Consider the following 23,082-nt stretch of genomic DNA (forward strand, 5'->3'; position numbering starts at 1 on the left):
AATGTGAGAGAGACACATCAATTGGTTGCTTCCTATGCATGCTCCGACCAGGGCCAAGGATTGAGCCCTCAATGGAGGTATGTGCCCTTAACCGGAATTGAACCGGAGACCCTTTGGTCCACTGGCTGATGCTCTATCCACTGAGCCAAACTGACTAGGGCTTGACCTAGTGCTTGCTGATGAATTGTACTTCAAAATGGAAACTGGAGGTTATCAAGCTACTATTAACGCTATCACTAATCTACACTCCCTTTTAAAAGACAGTCCCCGATCTGAGGTAAAATCAGTCCAGATGGCAGAATTTATCACACTTAATAGAGCTTGTCAACTAGCCAAAGACCAGAGAGTAAACACGCAGGCATGCTCTGGAGTAGTACATGATGCTTTGGAAACAAAAAGGTTTTCTCATCTCTGTTGGAACACCCATCAAAAGTGGCCAAATTCAGGGATTTTTATGTGCACTGCTGCTTCCCAGTGAAATGGCTTTCATAATGACTGAGATGCATGCTAATGGAGATAATACGGAAATTAAAGGAAATGCTATAGTAGATCATTTTACCAAGCAAGCAGCCTCCACCAAGGTTATGATACTAACTAACCCCCAAAGGATAGATCTCTGGACTGAATGAAGGAGACTGTTATTAAATATCCACACTTAGCTCTGGATCTGGAAAAGGAAGAATGGAAAAAATGTGGTATATTCTTCAGTCAGGCAATCCTTGGCACTCTCAAGATGGCCATTTTGGTGGCATCAGATGATTTCAAGTGGATAGTAGCTGAATTTCTCCATGAAACTACTTGTCATGGCCAAAACAATTTGCTTACTATCCTTTAAAAAATATTTATTGGGATGACATTGGTTAATTGGTTTTAAGTGCACAATTCTATAACACGTCATCTGTATATTGTATTGTATGTTCACCACCTAAGGTCAAGTCTTCTTCAAATACTCTTCATAGTTAATCATGTCATTTGCAAGCAAAGACAATTTTATTGTTCCTTTATTTTTTATTATTTTTTTTGTTTAAAGTTTTACATATGTCTCCTTTTCCCCAGTTGACGCCCCTCCCCCAGGAAGCCCCCACTGCCCCAGTGTCTGTGTCCATTGGTTATGCTAATATGCATGCATACGAGTCCTTTAGTTGCTCTCTAAATACCCCTCCCCTACCATTTGTCTCTAGATCAATCTATTCTCGTTCATCAAATTATGTTGATCTTATATCCCACATATGAGTGAGATCATGTGATATTTATCTTTCTCTAACTGGCTTATTTCACTTAGCATAATGCTCTCCAGTTACATCCATGTTGATGCAAATGGTAAAAGTTCCTTCTTTTTTATAGCAGCATAGTATTCCATTGTGTAGATGTACCACAGTTTTCTAATCCACTCATCGGCTGATGGGCACTTAGGCTGTTTCCAAATCTTAGCTATTGTAAATTGTGCTGCTATGAACATAGGGGTGCATATATCCTTTCTGATTGGTGTTTCTGGTTTCTTGGGATATAGTCCTAGGAGTGGGATTACTGGGTCAAATGGGAGTTACATTTTTAACTCTTTGAGGAAACTCCATACTGTCTTCCACAGCAGCTGCACCAATCTGCATTCCCACCAGCAGTGCAGGAGGGTTCCTTTTTCTTCACATCCTCACCAGCACTTGTTGTTAGTTGATTTGTTGATGATAGCCATTCTGACAGGTGTGAGATGGTATCTCATTGTTGTTTTGATTTGCATCTCTTGGATGATTAGTGACTTTGAGCATGATTTCATATGTCTCTCAGCCTTCTGTATGTCCACTTTCGAAAAGTGTCTATTTAGGTCCTTTGCCCACGTTTTGATTGGATTGTTTATTTTCCTTTTGTTAAGTTGTATGAGTTCTCTGTAAATTTTGGAGATTAAGCCCTTATCGGAAATATCATTGGCAAATATGTTCTCCCATGCAGTGGGCTTTCTTGTTTTTGTTGATGGTTTCTTTTGCTGTGCAGAGCTTTTTATTTTGATGTAGTCCCATTTGTTTATTTTCTACTTAGTCTCCATTGTCCTAGGAGCAGTGTCTATAAAGATATTGCTGTGACATATGTCTGCTATTTTGCTATCTATGGAGTCTTGTAAGATTTTTATGGTTTCCCGCCTTACATTCAAGTCCTTTAGCCATTTTGAGTTTGTTTTTATGTATGGTGTAAGTTGGTGATCTAGTTTCATTTTTTTGCATGTACCTGTCCAAATTTCCCAGCACCATTTATTGAAGAGACTGTTTTTACTCCATTGTATGTTCTTGCCTCCTTTGTCAAATATCGATTGAGCAAATCAGCTTGGGTCGATTTCTGGGTTCTCTGTTCTGTTCCATTGGTCTATATGTCTGTGCTTGTGCCAGTACCTGGCAGTTTTGAGAACCGTGGCTTGGTAATATAGCTTGATATCTGGTATTGTGATCCCTCTAACTTTGTTCTCCTTTCTCAGGATAGCTGTGGCTATTTGGGGTCTTTTTTAATTCCAGATGAATTTTTGGAGAGTTTGTTCTAGGTCTGTGAAATATGCCATTGGTATTTTAATGGGGATTGCATTGAATGTATAGATTGCTTTGGGTAGTATGGACGTTTTAATGATATTGATTCTACCAATCCATGAACATGATATGTTCTTCCATTTGTTTATGTCTTCCTCTATCTCTTTTTTCAATGTCTTGTAGTTTTCTGATTACAGGTCTTTTAGGTCCTTAGTTAAGGTTATTCCTAGGTATCTTAATTTTTTTGGTGCAATGGTAAATGGGATTGTTTTTTTTCATTTCTCTTTCTGTGAGTTCATTATTGGTGTATAAAAAGGCCATAGATTTCTGGGTGTTAATTTTGTATTCTGCTACATTGCCAAATTCATTTATTAGGTCTAGTAGTTTTTTGATGGAGTCTTTGGGGTTTTCTATGTATAGTATCATGTCATCTTTGAACAAGAAGAGTTTTACTTCTTCTTTTCCAATTTGGATGCCTTTTATTTCTTTTTCTTGTCTGATCACTATGGCTAGCACTTCCAGTACTATATCGAACAGGAGTGGTAATAGTGGGCATCCCTGTCTTGTTCCTGTTCTTAGGGGAAATTAGTTTAGTTTTTGCCCATTGAGTATGATGTTGGCTGTAGGTTTGTCATATAAGGCTTTTGTTATGTTGAGGTCTGATCCCTCTATTTCCACCTTGCTGAGAGTATTTATCAAGAAAGGGTGTTGGATTTTGTCAAATTCTTTTTCTGCACTGATTGATATGATTATGTGATTTTTGTCTCTCAGTTTGTTTATGTGATGTATCATGTTTATTGATTTGCGGATATTGTACCATCCTTGCATCCCCAAAATAAATCCCACTTGGTCTTGGTGTATGATCTTTCTAATGTAATTCTGAATCAGATTTGCTAGAATTTTGTTTAGGATTTTAGCATCTATGTTCATCAAGGGTATTGGCCTGTAGTTCTCTTTTTTTGTGGTGTCTTTATCTGGTTTTGGGATTAGGGTAATGCTGGCTTCATAGAAAGAGCTTGGAAGTGTGCCTTCCTCTTGAATTTTTTGGAATAGTCTGAGGAGGATGGGTTTTAGTTCTTCTTTGAATGCTTGGTAGAATTCCCCTGTAAGGCCGTTCGGACCAAGGCTTTTGTTTGCTGGAAGATTTTTGATCACTGCTTCAATTTCTTCGGTAGTTACTGGCCTATTCAGGTTTTTTTTTTTTTATTCTTGAGAGCTTGTTTGGAGGTTCTAGCAGGGGAGCGCAGCTACTCATATACCCTTGACCGAAGACCGGTCCTCTCCTCTGGGGGGAAGGTCGTCCTCTTCGACCAAGCGCGCAGCTTCGGGAGGGACGCACATGGATCGGTGAGGGAGGAGGGGGACACCCGCCTAGCCAGCCAGATCAGCCGAATCAACCCTGGCAATCAATGGGGTGACAGATGTCGCAGCCAGATCGCCCTCAAATCCAGGTGTGTTTTTTTTTTATTCTTGATTGAGTTTTGGGAGCTTGTATTTTTCTAAGAATCTGTCCATTTCATCTAGGTTGTCCATTTTGTTGGAATAGAGTTGTTCATAGTATTTTTTCATAATCGTTTGTATTTCTGTGGGAATGGTTGTTACTTCACCTCTTTCATTTCTGATTTTGTTTATTTGGGTCCTCTCTCTTTGCTTCTTGGTGAGCCTGGCTAGAGGTTCATCAATCTTGTTTATCCTTTCAAAGAACCAGCTCTTGGTTTTGTTGATCTTTTGTATTTTTTTGGTCTCTCTGTTGTTTATCTCCACTCTGATCTTTATTATTTCCTTCCTTCTGCTTATGCTGAGCTTTTCTTGTTGCTCTCTTTCTAACTCGTTGAGCTGTAGGGTTAGATAATTTATTACCATTGTTTCTTGTTTTTTGAGATAGGCCTGTAGAGGTATGAACTTCCCTCTTAAGACTGCTTTCACTATGTCCCATAGATTTTGGATTGTTGTGTTTTCATTGTCATTTGTTGCCATGATGCTTTTTATTTCTTCTTTGATCTCTTGGTAACCCAATCATTGTTTAGTAGCATGCTATTTAGCCTCCAGGTGTTTGATTTTTTTTTATTGTTTTTATTGTAGTTGATGTCTACAATATATGTATATAGGGAGAAAACTCCAATAAAGCAATAACTAATTCAAAATATGCAAACAACAAATACCTAGAGATTAATGCAAACTATAAACAACAACTAATCCAAAATATGTAAACTACAAACCCCCAAACAACAAACACCCAGATGAATCTGAGGAAGCCGAGCTTATTTCCAGAAGGTAAGGTCAAGGAATTGAATGATTGGGGAAATAGCCACAATTCAGTATAGAGGAGGTGGATAGAGAATGAGTGTATAAGCAGAAAAGTAAAAAACTAAATACAAAAAAGAAAAAAATATTAAAGTATATATACAAAAGAAAATTTATTCACGATAAATTCACAAATGTATTCACGATACTAATAACCCCAAAAGAGAGTTAGGGGATAGAAAAGAGTGCAAAAATGATATAGAGAATAGGAAAAAATGTAAGAGAGGAAACAAAGAGAAGAAAAAAGAAGGGGGAAAATATATGTATATAGGGAGAAAACTCTAAGGAAGCAGAGCTTATTTCCAGAAGGTAAGGTCAAGGAATATATATAGACTAGAGGCCTAGTGCTTGAAATTTGTGCACGGGGGGTGGGTCACCTCAGCCCAGCCTGCACCCTCTCCAACCTGGGACATCCCTCTCACAATCCGGGACCGCTGGCTCCTAACTGCTCACCTGCCTGCTGGCCTGATCGTCCCTAACTGCCTCTGCCTGCCAGCCTGATCACCCCTAACTGTCCCCCTGCTGGCCTGGTCACCCCCAACTGCCCCCTCCCCCCCACCCCGCCAGCTGGTTGCCCCCAACTGCCCCCTCTGCTGGCCTGGTCACCCATCACTGCCCCCTCTGCCAGCCTGGTTGCCCCACGCAGCCTGCTGTTCGGTTTTTACTGTGAGGGCATCCTGACCAATTTGCATAGTATCCTTTTATTAGTATAGACTAGAAGCCTGATGCACAAAATTCATGCAAGGGCCTTGGCCCCAGCCCCGCCTGCTGCCGCTGTGGCCGGGGGCCTCTGCCACCTCTGCCACAGCCCCCTCCCACTGCAGTTTTGTCTGGAAGGAAGGATGGCTGGAAGGACGTCTAGTCTAATTAGCATATTATGCTTTTATTATTATAGATAAAGGGAAGACTTCAGAAATACTCTGATTAGAAGTTGGAATGGGGAAGATGGAGTGGGCTAAGTAGAAGCAGGAAATCTTGTGATTTGGAGAGCATATCAGGCTCATATTTATAAATAAATAAATAGCTTTCCTGAGATATAACTGATACATAACAAACTCCACATATTTAATACACGCATATCACCTGTGTTATACTAGTACACACACACCATGAAACCATTACCTGTGTATCCATCACCCTAAAGTTTCCTTCCACCTTTAAATCCCTCTCTTACTTCCCCCCTGTTTCCTTTCCACTCCCAAGCAACCACTGGCCTGTTTTCTGTCATTATATTAGTTTTCATTTTCTAGAGTCTTATATAAATGGACTCACACAGTATGTCTGTCTCTCTTCTCTCTTTCATGCTTCTTTCATCAACATAAATATTTGTTCGATAAATTTTGTTGAAATTTTGCTAAGAATTTTTTTGCATCTATATATATGTGAGATATTGGTCTGTAGTTTTCTTTTTTGGTAATGCCTCTCTCTGGTTTAGCTAACAGGGTAATTTTGGCCTCATACAGTGAACTGAGAAGTATTCCCTGTTCTTCAATTTTTCAAGTGTTTGTGTAGAATTGGTGATATTTCTCCCCCAAATGTTTGGTAGAATTCACCAGTGAAGCCATCTGGCCTCTAGTGGTTTTTTTCTTTTTAACTGCAATTTTAATTTCTTTATTAGATATAGGAATATTCAGATTATTATTATTTTTTTCCTTGAGAGAGCTTGGTAATTTATGTTTTTCAAGGAAATTGTCCTTTTTACCTATGTTTTCAAATTTATTGACATAAAGTTGTTCAAAAAATTATATTATTCTTTTAGCACCTGTAGAATCTGTCACCACTTATTTCTGATATTGGTAATTTATATGCAATTTTCCCTAATCAATTTATTTAGAGGTTTATCAGTTTAGTTTCAAAATTTAGCTTTTAGTTTTCTCTTTTATTTTTTGCTTTTCTGTTTTAATGATTCGGCTTTAATCTTAATTATTTCTTGTCCCCTTCTTACTTTGGACCTAACTTTCTCTTCTTTATCTAATTTCTAAAAGTAGAAGCTGAGTCATTGATTTAATACTTTTTCTGATATAGGTGTTTAGTGATAAGTTTCTCTTGAAGTACTCTTCTCAATTACATTCCAAAATTTTTTATATGTTGTATTTTCATTTTCATTCTTTTCAAAATGTATTCTAGTTTCCATTTTGATTTCTTATTTGATTAATGGCTTATTTATAAGTATATAACACTCCCCACCCCAATTTTGAGGTATTTGCCAAGAATCATTATGCTATTGATTTCTAATTTAATTTCATTGTGATCAGAGAACATATCTAGTATGAATTGAATCCTTTTGAATTTACTGAAACTTGTTTTATGGTGTAATTCTCTTCTCTGGCCTTTATGCTATTTTTTCCATGCATTATGCTTGTGCATATAAACCTCACAGTACATTTTTATTATATGTAAGTAGTCAATAATCTTTAAAAGAGATTTAAATAGTAAGAAAAATAATCCTATATAATAAAAGCCTAATATGCAAATTGTCCCCTCGGGTGGTCATTCAACTGGGAATTCGACTGGGAGTTCAACCACTCGCTATGACATGTGCTGACCAACAGGGGGCGGCATGGCGGGCGTTGGCGACAAGGCGCTGGCAGTGGGTGGCAGTGGAGGCGCTGCCGGCCCTGATGGGCCCCGATGAGAGTGGGACCACAGCGGGATGGTGGAGAAGGTGAGCGGGCAGTGCCAGGCCAAGGTGTGGTGCCAGGCGGGGCTGTGGGGCTGCGAGGCTGAGGGCGTGAGCTGGGGCTGTGAGCGTGGGGGTGGGAGCTGTGATCTGATCCCCACAGGCCACCCAGAGGGACTCCACCTGTGCACGAATTCATGCACTGGGTCCCTAGTGTTATATATTTACCCTGTAGTTATTTCCAGTGCTCTTCATTGTATAGATCCAGATCCCCTTCTGATATCATTTTCCTTCTGCTTGAAGTACCTACTTTAACATTTCTCATAGTGAGGGTCTGCAGATGATAAAATCTATCAGTTGTATGTGGAAGCATTTTTACTTCATCCTCATTTAAAAATATTTTTGACAGATATTCCCTAGCTGGTTTGGTTCAGTGGATAGAGTGTCAGCCACAGACTGAAGGGTCCTGGGTTTAATCCAATTAAAAGCATGTGCTTCGGTTGCAGATTCGATCCCTGGCTTTGGTCCAGGCACGTGCAGGAGGCATCCAATTGATGTGTCTCTCTCACATTGATGTTTCTCTCTCTATGTCTCTCCCCCTCTCTTCCACTCTCTCTCTAAAAAAAAAAAAAAAAAAAAAAAAAAAAAAAAAAAAAAAGAGTCACTGGAAAAATATCCTTGGGTGAGGATTAATAACAAATACATATTTTTGACAGCTATAGAACTATAGGTTGATAGGTTTTTCTTTCAATACATTTAATATATGCTATTGTCTTCTTGCTTGTAATGTTTCTAATGAGAAATATGATGTTATCCTTAGTTTTGTTCCAATGTAATGTTTTTACTCTCTGGCTGTTTTTAAGATTTTTTTTTTATCATTGGTTCTAAGCAATTTGATTATTATGTGTGTATGTTATGTGCTGTTGAGTTGGCCCCAACTCTTCTTCTTCAGTCCGCAGGCTGATGCTCTATCCACTGAGCCAAACCGGTCAGGGCCGGCCCCTACTCTTGGTGACCAGATGAATGAGTGATGTCCACAATGTCCTATTCTCAACAAAGCTGTGCCTATGGCTTCTTTTATGGAGTCAATCCATCTCATATTTGACTTCATGTTGTGATCATCTTTTCCTACTGCCTTTTAGATTATTATATACCTTGATGTAATGTTCTTCATGTTTCTTGTGTTTGGGTTCTATTGAGTTTCTAGAAGGCAGGTTTGTGGCTAAAAATGCTGTTAGGAGATTGACTTAGTGATGGGAGTTTATAGAAGTTTTCTTCAGATTGATTCAATGTTGTCAGTGGAGTAGGAAGCAAGGTTATTGGCTGAGACTGAATATAGAGGAAGAGATTTGGGGCATGAGAGAAGGTGTGAAGTTGTTATTTAGAAGGTTAGGAGAATCAATGGAGCAGGGAACTGTAATGCAGTCTTCAGGCATCTTTAAGGGCTTAACTAAAATTTTAATAACCATAAATATAAAGTCTGCTTGGTTAGTTGTTTTTCTCCTTCCAGTTTCAGCTGCAAGGGTGCAGATGTGACAGTAATTCAGAGTGGGCCAGGGAGTTGAGAATGTATGCAGGGAAATGATTATACTGATTGATCACTGGATATATCTACATTGAACTTCCTTAAACAGGGTGGAAGCTATTAGAAGGCAGTTTCTTGTTTTCTTTTCTTTTTTGTTTTTGCATCTAGGTGTTGAATATGTATTTGCTGATCCATGTATGGGTGTGTGTTAGTAGCAGAAAACCAGGGGTTAAAGGAAGTTGTCTTTTGGAGCACATTAACTGTTTTTGATGACTGCTTTGTAAAGTCCTTCACATGGCCTACACAGCTCCGCCTGTCCTGGCTCCAGACGATTAGGGCAGGTACCTCATACCAAGCTCCCACTGTTCTCTGAACTCCAAATATACTGGACTTTCCCCCAACTCTTGCATTTGTCACACACATTTGCATATGTGGTTCCCTCTGCTTTTTAGCTTTCTGAGTAATTAAAATATTCCTATAAACTTAGTATTTATTTAGTATGCCTACTTCTTAGCACTTGTCACAGTTTCAATTTTACATTTGTGTCATTGATAGCTGTTTGCTACTATGCTGTAAGCTTCCTGTGAACAGGACCTTGCCTGTTTTTAGGCCCCGCTGGACTTAGCATAGTCTCTGGCACATTGGTAAGAAACATTTATAAATAAGTAGAGGTGAGCCCTAACCAGTTTTGCTCAGTGGATAGGGCGTCAGCTTGCAGACTCAAGGGTCTCAGGTTCGATTCCAGTCAAGGGCATGTACCTTGGTTGCCGGCACATACCCAGTGGGGAGTGTGCAGGAGGCAGCTGATCGATGTTTCTCTCTTATCGATGTTTCTAACTCTATCCCTCTCCCTTCCTATCTGTAAAAAAATCAATAAAATATATTTAAAAAAATAAGTAGAGGTGAAAGCAAGTAAGTGTGATATGTGAATCTTGATGTGGAGGGCATCATCTTCCTTTTAGAGAATTCAGAGAATTCACAAGAAACTTGCTAATGCTACATGCCAACCTCCAAAGCCTGGCCTGGAACCCCGTGGAGAGTATTTGGGAGGAAGGTAGGGCGCACGACAACCTCTTAATCCCACAGTCCCCGTGGGAGGCGCCTGCGTACTGGCCTCGCCGGATATGCGCAGGGGAGCAGGGCGGGGCTTCCGTCGCCTAGGCAACAACCCGGAAGCGGCGGGCTGCGTTTACCTGTGGCGGGCCGGGCGGTTCTGGTGCCTGAAGTTTCTGGTCGTGGAGAGCAGCAGCCGGGAACGGCCAGGCAGGTTGAGGTGACGGGCCGGAGTCCTGCAGGCGTCAGCCCCGCCGAGTCGTAGGGACCCGGCTACCCGGCGCCGTGGTGGCGCCTTTCCGTTGCCTGGGGACCCCGGCGCCTGGGTGGAGGATCCTTACGACAGAAAGCGCGCCCGCGACTCTGCGTGTTTTGAGAGAGTTTGTGCGTTTCTGGATGGGGGTCTGGGTGGGGCTGTGTCTAGCACGCGCCCTTCTAGAGCCCCCCGGCCCCCCACCCCCCCGAGTGCGCGCGCGCACCGCTCTAATGCACCGAGCTAGAAACTGGGGGGGACCCTACTGTAGCTTTCTAGGAGCTTACAGTCCAGCAGGAGAGTTTACTGAAACTCGTGTTATGGTGTAATTCTCTTCTCTGGCCTTTATGCTATTTCCCCCCCATGCATTATGCTTGTGCATATCAGCCCCACAGCCCAGCCCGGCGTACTGGGGACCCGGAGGATTGCTTAAGTCGATGGGATGGTGAGGAAGGGGTTAACCAGGAGGGGCCGCTTGAATGGGTTTTGGGGACCGAGTGGGCGTTAACCCCCCCGGAGAAGGGAATGAAGGTTTGAAGGGTGTCCCAAACCGGGCGTACCGAATGGGTAGAACTTCATGGGAAAGCGAGAGCTTTGTTTTAGGATGTGTGGGAGGTTTGAGAGGAGAAAAAACTGGGAGGGTCAGCCTGGCCGCACGGGGAGGAAGCGGTGGGGTGGGGGAGAGGATCTGGGTGCCAAGCTGGGTTGGATTCCTCTCTGCAGGGAGGGCTGGGGGAGGCGAGGCATCTGAGCTGTACTCTGGTCTTTGTCTGGGTGGTGTCCTCGAGGGGACAGTGTTTGGAAAGATGTCTTGTTTTCCTTTGATCCGTTTTCCACCAGCCAGGGTGGGTTTGCCAAATCTCATCATCATTCTCTCGGCTTAAAATCCTTCAGCGGCCGCCTGGATGTCTTTCGGGAAAGTGCTCAAGTGGCTCTCAAGTCCCCGCTCTGGTCTCTGCCTTTCTTTTCATTGTCTTTCTAGCCTTTCATCATGGAAAATCTTTGTTGGTAAAACCGAACTTCTCACACCCTTTGTAAATGCCCCGCTTCCCCAGCATGCTTTCTCCCTCTTCTAACTTGTATTCATACTTCAGCTCTCAGCTTAAAAACATTTTTTGGGGGGAATTCGAGGGAAGAGGCAGGCTTTTCTTACTGCGCAGAGTGAGGTATTTCCACGACACTGAATGTACTTGGTACAATTCTCTTTTATTACAATTAGTCATTTAATTGTGGTCTGAGAAACTCTTTAAGTTCTGTGAGGGTGCAGACTACTCCAGTTTCTTGCAGTTTCTGTACCTGGCTCTTGCATGTGCTTTCAAAATATTTGTTGGAATAACATGTGGATGATGAAGTGAGTGAGCGAATTAGGGAAAGGAAGATCAATGAGGAGAAATAACGAGAGTCCAGACAAAATCATTTCTAGTAGAGACGAGGAGGAGGGGACAAAGAAGGGAGGTATTTCAGGGAAAGAATAAATTCTGGTATGTGGTTGACTGTGAGACGCGAAGAGAAGGTGATGCGAAGGCTTTACACTGGAACAACTGGAAGGATGGTAATTCTGTAGGTTGAGCTGATTCAGCATTTACTGAGCAAGCCAAACAGATATCAAGAACGAGAGGTTAGCAGTGTGTGTGTGTGTGTGTGGGGAGTAAGCTGTATTTGGACTCTATTGTATCTGAGATACTTGGGAGATGTGTACAAAAGGCAGTTGGAAATGAACATTTGGTGTTTTGCGGAAAGGTGTGAATTGTTGATTTGTGGTTCGTTTCATTTCACAGTGTGTGTGTGTGTGTGCCCAGTGTATTCGTAGCTGTGCCGAGGGGAGTGGGAGAGATCAGTGGGGGAAGATGTGAACTCCCCCTTGGTGATCTAGAAACTCCGCTCCCTGGGAGCCAGCACCTCCTTAGACTGTTTACTATTGTATCTCCAGTGTCCTGCCAGTGCCTGGTATGTGGTGGACTCTCAAAAACAGTTACAGGATGAAGAGAGATGGTCTCCAGTGGGAAGACAAGAGCACTGAGATAGAACTGGGTGAAGATCTCTGATTATGTGGTGTGTGAGGAGGGGCCAACAGAGCCTGCAAAGCAGGGGTCCTCACACTTTTAAACAGGGGGCCAGTTCACTGTCCCTCAGACCGTGGGAGGGCCGGACTATAGTTTAAAAAAAAAACTATGAACAAATTCCTATGCACACTGCACATATCTTATTTTGAAGTAAAAAAAAAACAAAACGGCAAAAACACCCGCAGGTGGCCCGCGGGCCGTAGTTCGAGGACGCCTGCTGCAAAGAAATGGGGAAAAGAATTGGAGAGAAACCAGGAGAAAGTATTGTGGGAGTCAAGGGAGGGGCGTCTTCCAGGAGTGGGAGTCTGTAGAGCTGGAAAGGCCTGAGAAATAAGAAGAGACCAATGATTTTAGCAATTAGGAAGGGCCCAATATTTTCAGTAATTAGGAAGCTGTTGGTGTTTTAGATTTTCTAGGCTGTGCTAATTATTTGACTCAGCACCCCAGAGTCTGTTCCTTGAGAAAAATGTGTCACCATTATTGTTGATGTTCAAGAGGACACTTTTCAGTGCAAAGATGGTCCCTGTGTGTTGCAAAAGTTTGAAGTGTAGCCCTAACCGGTTTGGCTCAGTGGATAGAGCGTCCGCCTGCGGACTCAAGGGTCCCAGGTTCGATTCTGGTCAAGGGCATGTACCTTGGTTGTGGGCACATCCCCAGTAGGGAGTGTGCAGGAGGCAGCTGATGGATGTTTCTCTCTCATCGATGTTTCTAGCTCTCTCTCCCTCTCCCTTCCTCTCTGTAAAAAATCAATAAAATATATTTTAAAAAAAGTTTGAAGTGTAACTGGAGCTCAGTGAATGGAAGTGCTGACATATGCCTCTCCTTCGTGAAGGTTAGTGAAAGGAAGTCCAGAGGCGGGCGTAGCTTGGTTACACCTTTGTGATTTTACCAGACAGAGGCTGGAATTTAGAGTTGGTCAGTATGTTCGTTTTCTATGCTGTGTAACAAATGGCCACAAACTTAGTGGCTTACAACAGTATTCATTTATTATCTCACAACTTCTGTGGGTCAGGAGTTTGGACATGGTTTAACTGGAGACTGTAGGGTCTCGAAGTTGTGATTAAAGCATTGGTGGTCTGCATGCTCCTCTGGAGGCTCAGCTTGGGAAAAATCTGCTGTCAGGTTCACCTCACTCAGGTTGTTGGCAGAATTCATTTCCCGGTGGCCGTGTGACCGAAGGTCTTGGCTCCTTATTACCTTCCTGCTGGAGGCTGCCCGCAGTTCTCCGAGTGTCCTGCTCCGGGCCATTGTCATAGGCAGTCACAGCACGCAGTTTGCTTTTTCAAGGCCAGCAGGAAAGACTCTTTTTGCTCTTTCTCCTCAGACAGAGTGTAACACAGGGGTTGCCAAAAGCAGGTTTACAGTAGTAAGTATGAGTTTATTCTGTATTACTATTTATTAATTATTGTATTCTTTTCCATACAAACAACTGTAAACCTACTTTTGCCCACCCCATATGAGGATTCCAATTTTTCCACATCCTTGCCAATGCTTGTTATTTCCATCTTTTTTTATAACCATTCTACCAGGTGTGAGTTCTCATTTTCCTAATGACTAATTATGTTGGACATCTTTTCATGTGCATATTGACCATTTGTAATATCTCCTTTGGAGAAATGTCTATTCAAATTCCTTAGCCGTTTAAAAAATGGATTATTTGTTTTTATTGTTGAGTTTTAAGAGTTCTTTATATATTCTGAATACACGCTCCTTATGAGATTTATGATTTGCAAATATTTTCTTCCACTCTTTTACTTCCTTGATGATGTCCTTTGAAGCACAACAGTTTTTAATTTTGATATAGTCCAATTAATTTTTTTTCTTGGTTGCTTAGTAGTGTCAAATCTTTATTTTTTTAAATATATTTTATTGATTTTTTTTACAGAGAGGAAGGGAGAGGGATAGAGAGTTAGAAACATCAATGAGGCAGAAATATCAATCAGCTGCCTCCTACACACCCCCTGCTGGGGATGTGCCTGCAACCAAGGTACATGCCCTTGACCGGAATCTAACCTGGGACCCTTCAGTCCCCAGGCCGACGCTCTATCCACTGAGCCAAACCGGTCAGGGCAGTAGTGTCAAATCTAAGAAACTATTCCTTAATCTAAGATTCATGAAGATTTGAACTTACATTTTCTTCTAGGTGTTTTGTACTTTTACTAGTAGCTTTACATTTAAGTCTGTGGTCCATTTTAAGTAATTTTTATATATGTTGTGAGGTATGGGTCCTACTTCATTTATTTTATGAAGATATCCAGTTGTTCCAGCACTGTTTACTGAAAAGATTGTTCTTTCCCCATTGAATTGTTTCTTGGGACCCTTGTTGAATATAAACTGATCATAAATATAAGGGTTTGTTTGGACTTCTGTTTCATTCTCTGTCGTTTTAAATTGGTATTTATGGCTCTGGCACTTATTGTACCACCTTCATAGGTGGTTAACTCTGTCATTTAACTATTACTCTTATCTTTAAAATGAGTAATAAATACTTCATGGAATTATTGTGAGGATTAAAGGAGATAATATGTGGGAAGAGCTTAGAACAGTGCCTGGGTTGTAGAAGATACTCAATATGTGTTAGCTATTGCCATCATTACCACCATCTCTGTTATAATGATCACCATGATCATATCATCACTAGCACCATCATAAAACTTAAGTGTTATTTTCTAAGTTGTATGTGATTTATTTTCGGGGTTCAGGTGGAAAGTTCTATAATTATTTAGGTGTATAAAGAAGTTCTAGAATGGGAGTTGTGTTGCTTTTTAAAGTATATATGTATACATATATAAGTATATATATATATATATATATATATATATATATATGTCAAAAGACTCACAGTCCCTGAACACTAGCAATATATGTATGTATGTGTATATATATATATATATATGTATACATATATACATATATATGTATTGTGTTAGTGTTCAGGGACTGTGAGTCTTTTAAAATTTTTATATAATGTTTAGTCCAGTGTCCTTAGTATTGCTATTTTAAGAGTACTGAGCAAATGTTGGCCATTTCAAAATTCTAGTTTAGATTAATCACCCCCATTTAGTATTATAGAAATGGTGTCATAATTCATTTGTTCTCTAAAATTTTGCCACCTTTATTTATACTAAGCACATATGTATATAATAGTGATTTGAGTATTAGAGTGCTTAAAAAAAAGAACTCCCTCTCTCTTTTGCCCTCTTCCTCTTGCATTCATACTGTTAGCATGTGACTGACATTTTCTATATTAATTGTGAATTTATATAACTGGTGACAAACCTTATGGTGTCATAAATCATTTGTTCTCTTATTACTACTGTTCTAGCACTCTGCTTTAGGCTATAATATCTGCATTCCTAGATTTTTTTATTAAGCAAATAGATATAAGCTATTGCTTTGAAATTCTTTTTATCATAGTTAACTACCTCAGTTTTCTATTAATTGTGCAGTAAAAGGACCAAGTTTTTTGATAGTTTGTTCCTTTCATTATGCTTAAAATTTTCTTCCGATGTTTTAAAATTTATTTTCCTAGATCTGTTCCCCCTCCACCTCCTCTAGTGATGCTTAATTACTAGTTTCTCTTATATAATAAGAATTTGATATGATTATTACTCCTAGATGTCATTTGTTCGAGTGAACCGTTACAGCCCCCGGGGAGGAGGAAGGAAAGCACTGAAAGTAAAGAAGAAGAAAACGGCAGTGAAGCAAGAATGGGATGTAAGTTTCGGTGGTGGGAGAAGCAATGTAACATTACTCTGGAGGAATAGGTGTGCTGACATGGCCCTAGTCACTCAGAATGGCACTCTGAATCGGGTGCAGCATGCAATAGGGTGGAATGGGTTTCTGGGCATGTTACATTCTAGGTCTTGGAGGGAAGAGCAGAATCCTTTGGGGAGTTTTTGGTTTTTTTTTTAGAATATAGGAGTTAAGACTATACCCTCTACTTCTTTTGAAGAACTGTAACCTTAAGGGGTTGGAGAGTGTTGTTTTTTTTTAAACTGCCCCTACCTCTACTTTGAGAATTCACTGTTTTAAGGCTATTCTAGCTAACCTGTGTCACTGACGCCTGAATTTTGGGGGTAGTTTTTTTAGATTTCCCTGTATTAACCAGTGATGCTGTAATCTCATGAGTGGCATTTTTGGCTGAAAAAGTGGGTGATCCATGCTCTTTTACCCCTCAAATTGTTTGTTGCTCATCTCCAGAGGGGGTTCACTTGCATACAAAGCTTCTCTTAAGATAAAAAGATAAGTCTTAAGTACCTGGGGCATGATCCATGCTTCTCTGCTGAATACTGCCTGGTATCACCAAGGGGATTTTTATCTTTTGCAGCCTGGTACTTGGGTTTGGACCATGAGACTTTAGGTGCCTTTGCTTCCTGTTGTGGAGAGTAAGTAGTCAGGGACTGGTTTGGAAATCAGGGATTCTTTTAGACTTGGAATCTTCTGGGTTGTGAACAACCATGTTAGCCAGTTATCCTGGGCAAACTGGTGGACTTTGGAAGTGGGACAGAGGGATTTCTGGGTTTACATTGTTTTGTTGCCATCTGATTGGCTATAAAATATTTTTTATAAGGGTATGATTCTAAGGTAATAAAACTGATGAAAAGGAAAAAAAATACACACTTTAATATAAATATTGTCCCCTTCAGAGTAGTTACTTTGGGAAGTTCACTTTTTATTCTGATATGCTACTATTGTTGAAAACATAATTGAAACCCATCATGTGAAATTGCATCAGAACCTTTCTCATTTACTTTTTATTATCTCCAGTGCTGGAAAAATACGATTTTTGAAGGTAGACTAAACTTGAAAGTCATTTGGAGTGAATGTTAAATGAAGGAGGAGAGATAAACTGAATAATGCTGTTTTGATAAACACAGATGTTTTTTGAAATGGCTTGTAAATTAGATTTAAAGGCAGTTTTAAGAGAAAATTGTTTTAAGCTGCAGGAGTATTAATGAAATTATATTTTCTCCCACAAGTACTAATTCCAAGCATATCGCTTACTTATATGCCTTAATTCTATTATGATTATTAAAAAAATCCTCATGATCTTATAGTTGTATCTTGTACTTTTCTAAATCAGTATGAAAGGAATAATAGTTTCAGCATAGAAAAACCTTGAGCTAAATATAAACTACGGCCGAAAATTTAAGTCTTTGAATACATCAACAGCTGTTTCACCAGACTTAGTTCTCTGTAGTTCTCTTAAGAGTAAAACTCGCCTGTGGCACAAGATGGCTGAAGCCATTGTGGAAAGGCCCAGATTGCAGGACTGCTCTTTACAGCTGTCTGGGCGGCACCGCACGATTTCACAGGGGCACTATTTACATAGATGAGGGTGTTATTGTGCAGTGTGGTCCCTGCCATGTTGGTTTTGTGCCTTTTTACTTAAGTGACTATTTTCACATTTTATGAAATTGTACAAACTTTGTCTCTTATTATGATAGGTTCCATGCTTATGGTGTTTGCACGATCACAAATTGAACCTTTCTATAGTTAGTGATCACAGTTTATCTTTTAGGAATTTTTACAAGTGCCTCATTCCATGGAATACAATCTGAAAACTACAGCTTTAGCTTATACGTATTTGAATTATATACTACCCTGCTTTATTCATTGTTTTAATATAATGTATATCTGCTTGGTGAATGTAGTCCTTATTTTCTGTAAGATACTTAATTTTCTAAAAGACACCTAAAAGTAATCCATATTAATATTTAAATTGAGAATACTGGTTCCTGGAAAGAAAAGCTTTTTGTTTTTGTTTTGTTTTGTTTAAATATATTTTTTCATTGATTTCAGAGTGGACAGGAGAAGGAGAGAGAGATAGAAACATCAGTGATGAGAGAGAATCATTGATTGGCTGCCTCCTGCACGCCCCCTACTGGGGATCGAGCCCGCAACCCAGGCATGTGCCCTTGGCTGGAATTGAACCTGGGACCCTTCAGTCCGTAGGCTGACGCTTTATCCACTGAGCCAAACCGGCTAGGGCAAGAAAGACTTTTTGGTCCCAGGAATTTGAATTCATTTTCAGACATTAAAACCTAGTACAGTCCTAGCTGGTTTGGCTCAGTGGATAGAGCATCAACCTGCAGACCAAAGGGTCCCTGGTTTGATTCCAGTCAAGGGCACATACCATGGTTGCAGGCTCCTCCCCGGCCGGGGCCCTGGTTGGGGAGCATGCAGGAGGCAACCAATCGATGTGTTCTCTCGCATTGATGTTTCTCTCTGTCTTTCCCTCTCTCTAGAAATCAATGGGAAAATATCCTCAGGTGAGGATTACAAAAAAAACAACAACCCCAAAAAAACAAAAACCCAGTACATACGTCTAAAGACACACAAACAATATCTGTTAATAGTTATGATAGAACTTTCTGAAGAACGTGAAAAAAATATGGTAAGAAGTTTGAATTACAAAACTAGCATTTTATTTCAATTTAAATAAATACATTTCTTTTATATATTATGTAGAAATATACAATAATTTTATTTCAATTGAAAATAAAAATTTCATCTTGCTAAAATGTGATGACCAAACCCCTTAACTCTTCAAAGATAGGTTTCTTGGGGAGTAGCATGCTTAATTAAATACATTAAAGTCTTTTTAAAAAATACATATTTTTATTGATTTCAGAGATGAAGGGAGAAGAAGGGAGGGAGAGAGGGAGGGAGAGAGAGAGAGAGAGAGAGAGAGAGAGAGAGAGTGAGAGAGAGAGAGAGAGAGAGAGCGAGAAAGAAACATCAATGATGAGAATCATTGATTGGCTGCTTCCTGCACACCCTGCACTGAGGATTGAGCCCGCAACCTGGTCATGTGCCCCATCCGGGAATTGAATCGTGACCTCCTGGTTCATGGGTTGATGCTCAACCACTGAGCTACACCAGCTGGGTGAAATATAGTCTTTTAACTGAGATCCATCTGGCATGTAAAAAAAAGGAAAATCAATGTCATAAAAAATAAAATAAAACTGATTTCAAATATTTTTTTAACCTAGTCTAAAGAATAAACTTTAAAATCCTATTATTAAAAAAATCCAGTAAATACTAATATATATATATATACACACACACACACACACACATATATATATATATATACACACACACATATATATATATATTTTAATATATTTCTTTATTGATTTCAGAGAGGAAGGGAGAAGGAGAGAGAATCATTGATTGGCTGCCTCCTGCACACCCCCTACTGGGGATTGAGCCCGAAAACCAGGCATGTGCCCTTGGCCGAAATCGAACCTGGGACCCTTCAGTCCGCAGGCTGATGTTGTATCCACTGAGCCAAGCCAGCTAGGGCAATACTAATATTTTATAGGAAACATTTTTTTTCTTTAAAGAAAGTTTATCTTTTTTACAGAATACTGTGAATGATCTAACCGTTCATCGGGCAACTCCTGAAGATCTGGTAAGTTTAATATTAAAAGTTAATATTTGTTTAGGGTTTTATTTGATATTTGGTTTCTAACCTTTAGAATAGGAGCCAGAGGTACTTCCCAGAAGTTGTTATATTTATCTTGCTTATGTCTATATAAAATAAAAAAACATATCTTCTGGACTTCTTGATTTTAATTAAGAATATCAATTAGCATGTATTAGAATTTTCCTAATTAGATTTCTCTAGTCTGGTATTGCCCTGTATACATCTATCACCTTTTCCTATCTATAGATATATCTTCAGCATTATTTGCGATTACTTCCCTGTACAAACATACTGGTCTAGTCAGTGTAGTCATTTATTCCTTGAACAGGCCATTTATATTTCCATATTTGGGTCCCAAATCTATTTTCCTTACTTGGAACAGTTCCCGTATTTTCTTCTCTGTCTGCCCAAATCTTTCTTTGTTACCTTATGCTAGTTCAAGTCTTATTTTTTTAAAGTTTCTACTATATATGTAGTTTAAAAAAAAAATTAACATACCATAAAATCCAGCCTCTTAAAGTGTACAGTTCATTGAATTTTTAGTATATTCACAGAGTTATGCAACCATCATTACTTCCTAATTATAGATCATTTCCATCACTCAACAAAAGAAACTCTCTACCCATTAACAGTCATTTCCTATGCACTCCCCACACCTCGATAAATCCTTGGCTTCAGCTAATCTACTTTATGTCTCTATGGATCGACTATTCTGCACGTTTGGGTTGTTTCCACTTTTTGACCATTATGAATAATGCTGCTATGAACATTCATGTAAAGTTTTTGAGTGAAAATATGTTCTCAGTTCTCTTGGGTATATACCTGTGAGCAGAATTGCTGCATCTTATGATATCTGTATTACTTAACTTCCTGAGGAACTTCCAAACTGTCTTCCAAAGTGGTTGTAATTTATAGTCTCACTAGCATATATAAGGGTTCCAATTTCTTCACATCACTTGTCAACTTGTTATTGTCATCTTTTTGGTTTTCATTCTCCTAGTGGGTATAAAATGTAATCTCATTGTGGTTTTGGTTTGCATTTCCCTAATGACTAATGATGTTGAACAGTTGAATACCTTTTCATGTGCTTATTGGTCACGATTGGCCATGGTATCTTAGGAGTAATGTCTATTCCAATCTTTTAGTCATTTTATTTTTTCTGTTTTTATTTTTTCCATCACCATTATCTCCTCTATTCCCTCTTCCACTTTAAAAATTGAATTATTTGTGTTTTTTTAGTGTTGAGTTGTAAGAGTTTTTTAATATATTCTGGATACAAGTTCCTTACGAGAGAAATGATTTCAAATATTTTTTTCCATTCTTTTGGTCGTCTTTTCACTTTCTTAATAATGTCCTTTGAAGCACAAAAGATTTTAATTTTGATTGAGTGCAATTTATCTAATTTTTCTTTTGTTACTTGTGCTTTCAGTGTCATATCTAAGAAACCATTATCTAGCCCCAAGTTCACAAAGATTTACTCTTATGTTTTCTTCTTTTCTTTCATTGTTTAAAATTTTTTAATTGAATTTATTGAGGTGACATTGGTTAATAACATTATATAGGTTTCAGGTGTACAGTTCTATAATACATCACCTGTCTATTGTATTGTGTGTTTACCACCCAAAGTCAAGTCTTCTTCCATCACCATTTATCTCCCCTTCCCTTCTTCTGCCTTTCCCCACCCCTTTCCCTTTGGTAATCACCTATGTTTTCTTTTAAGAGTTTTATAGTTTTGGCTCTTATGTTTAGATGTTTGATCCACTTTTATTTAAATTTTGCATATAGTGTGAGGTAGAGGTCCAGCTTCATTCTTTTCCAAATGGATATCCAGTTTTCCAAGCACCATTTGTTAAAAAGACTATTTTATCCTCATTGAATTTTCTTAGCACCCTTGTTGAACATCAGTTATCCATAATATAAGGGCTTACTTTGGACTCTCAATTCTATTTCAGTGATCTATATGTCTGTCCTTATGCCAGTACCACACTCTCTTGATTTTTATAGCTTTGTGGTAAGTTCGAAGTCCTACTTTTTGAAGCTGCCCAACATTTGATATCTCTTCTGAACTGTTATACTTACTACCTACATAAGGCATTGAGTATATCCTGTCTAATGTATATCATTGATCTTTGTATATACCCAATTTCCCTGGGAAGATTATTAGTGCTTTTTGAGGAGTAGGAAACATATCTTCCATATCTTTCTGGACCTACGAATCTTAATCCTGGTAGCTCATTAACTATTCATTGAGGATAATGCTCAATTGATTAAAATTTTTTTAATTATGAAAAATTTCAAACTCATGTGAAAGTGCAGACAAAATTATAAAGAGCTCCCATAATATTCACCCAGATATAATGTTAATAAAATTTTACATAATGGCTTCATTTATCATTTCCCTTTCTAATGTTGCTGAAGCATTTTATTTTTTAAATCTTTATTGATAAGAATATTACAGATATTCCCCTTTTCTCCCACATTGGCCCCCTCCACCCGGCCCCAGGCCTTCACCATCCTATTGTCTGTGTCCATAGGGAATGCATATATGCATATAAGACCTTTGGTTAATCTCAGTCAGTGTGTGTAATTGTACATACTGTACATGTACATACATATGTAACTGAAAAGTTTAATAAAACAATTCTTTATTATGTATGATGTGGCTTGATATTTTTTATTCTGTATTCTATTTTATTTAAAATGTGTTGGTTTTGACCCACTAGTTGATTTTTACCACCATCAAATGAGTCCTAGCATGCAGTTTGAGAAGCACTAGTTTAGGAATTAGAAATTAATATACTTTCTATTTTGTCTTTTATGTAGACGACTGTGAAAATTTTGGCTGTGAATATATATAAATATATTTATGTTGAATCAGAAAAAATGAAAAAAAGATGAAGTATATTAGGTGGTCCTACCACCTAAATAGGCACCTTCTTTGTTCCTGAAACATTATTTTATATGCTTTTTTCTATATAGATACGCCGACATGAAATACACAAATCGAAGAATAGAGCATTAGTACACTGGGAACTCCAAGAAAAAGCTTTGAAGAGAAAATGGAAGAAGCAGAAACCGGAAATTTCTAATCTTGAGAAAAGGAGATTGTCTATCATGAAGGAGGTAATGCTAAACTGCAATATCTTTCAAAGAGAAGAAAGATAAATAGGTTTCTCTCTTTTCCCCCAAATTGATTCACATTGGAGAGAGTAGTAATTACTGTGCCCTTACATGATGAGCTACATGTGAACTTTGAAGAAAGCAGCAGTGACAATTTCGTCTCTACAACTTAGACTCTCCAGTGGGAATCATACCTAGC

General features: G+C 39.1%; 1 protein-coding gene across 2 annotated transcripts in view; it reads left to right on the forward strand.

Moving 5' to 3' along the window:
• The window catches only part of SPICE1 (spindle and centriole associated protein 1), a 79,908-nt gene that overhangs the window by 5,457 nt on the left and 51,369 nt on the right, over positions 1 to 23,082 (forward strand). Inside the window, exons 1-4 of one of the 2 annotated variants that reach the window (XM_054713964.1) lie at positions 10,364 to 10,393; positions 15,944 to 16,042; positions 19,701 to 19,748; positions 22,743 to 22,886. In XM_054713964.1, the coding sequence (XP_054569939.1) occupies positions 15,944 to 16,042; positions 19,701 to 19,748; positions 22,743 to 22,886 (291 nt within the window). In that variant the 5' untranslated portion in view covers positions 10,364 to 10,393. Of the gene's footprint in view, positions 1 to 10,363; positions 10,394 to 15,943; positions 16,043 to 19,700; positions 19,749 to 22,742; positions 22,887 to 23,082 lie in introns of those variants that run through there. The other variant, XM_054713965.1, reaches the window with a different exon arrangement.

The sequence above is a fragment of the Eptesicus fuscus genome, chromosome 3 (assembly GCF_027574615.1).
Source record: "Eptesicus fuscus isolate TK198812 chromosome 3, DD_ASM_mEF_20220401, whole genome shotgun sequence".
Classification (NCBI taxonomy): domain Eukaryota; kingdom Metazoa; phylum Chordata; class Mammalia; order Chiroptera; family Vespertilionidae; genus Eptesicus; species Eptesicus fuscus.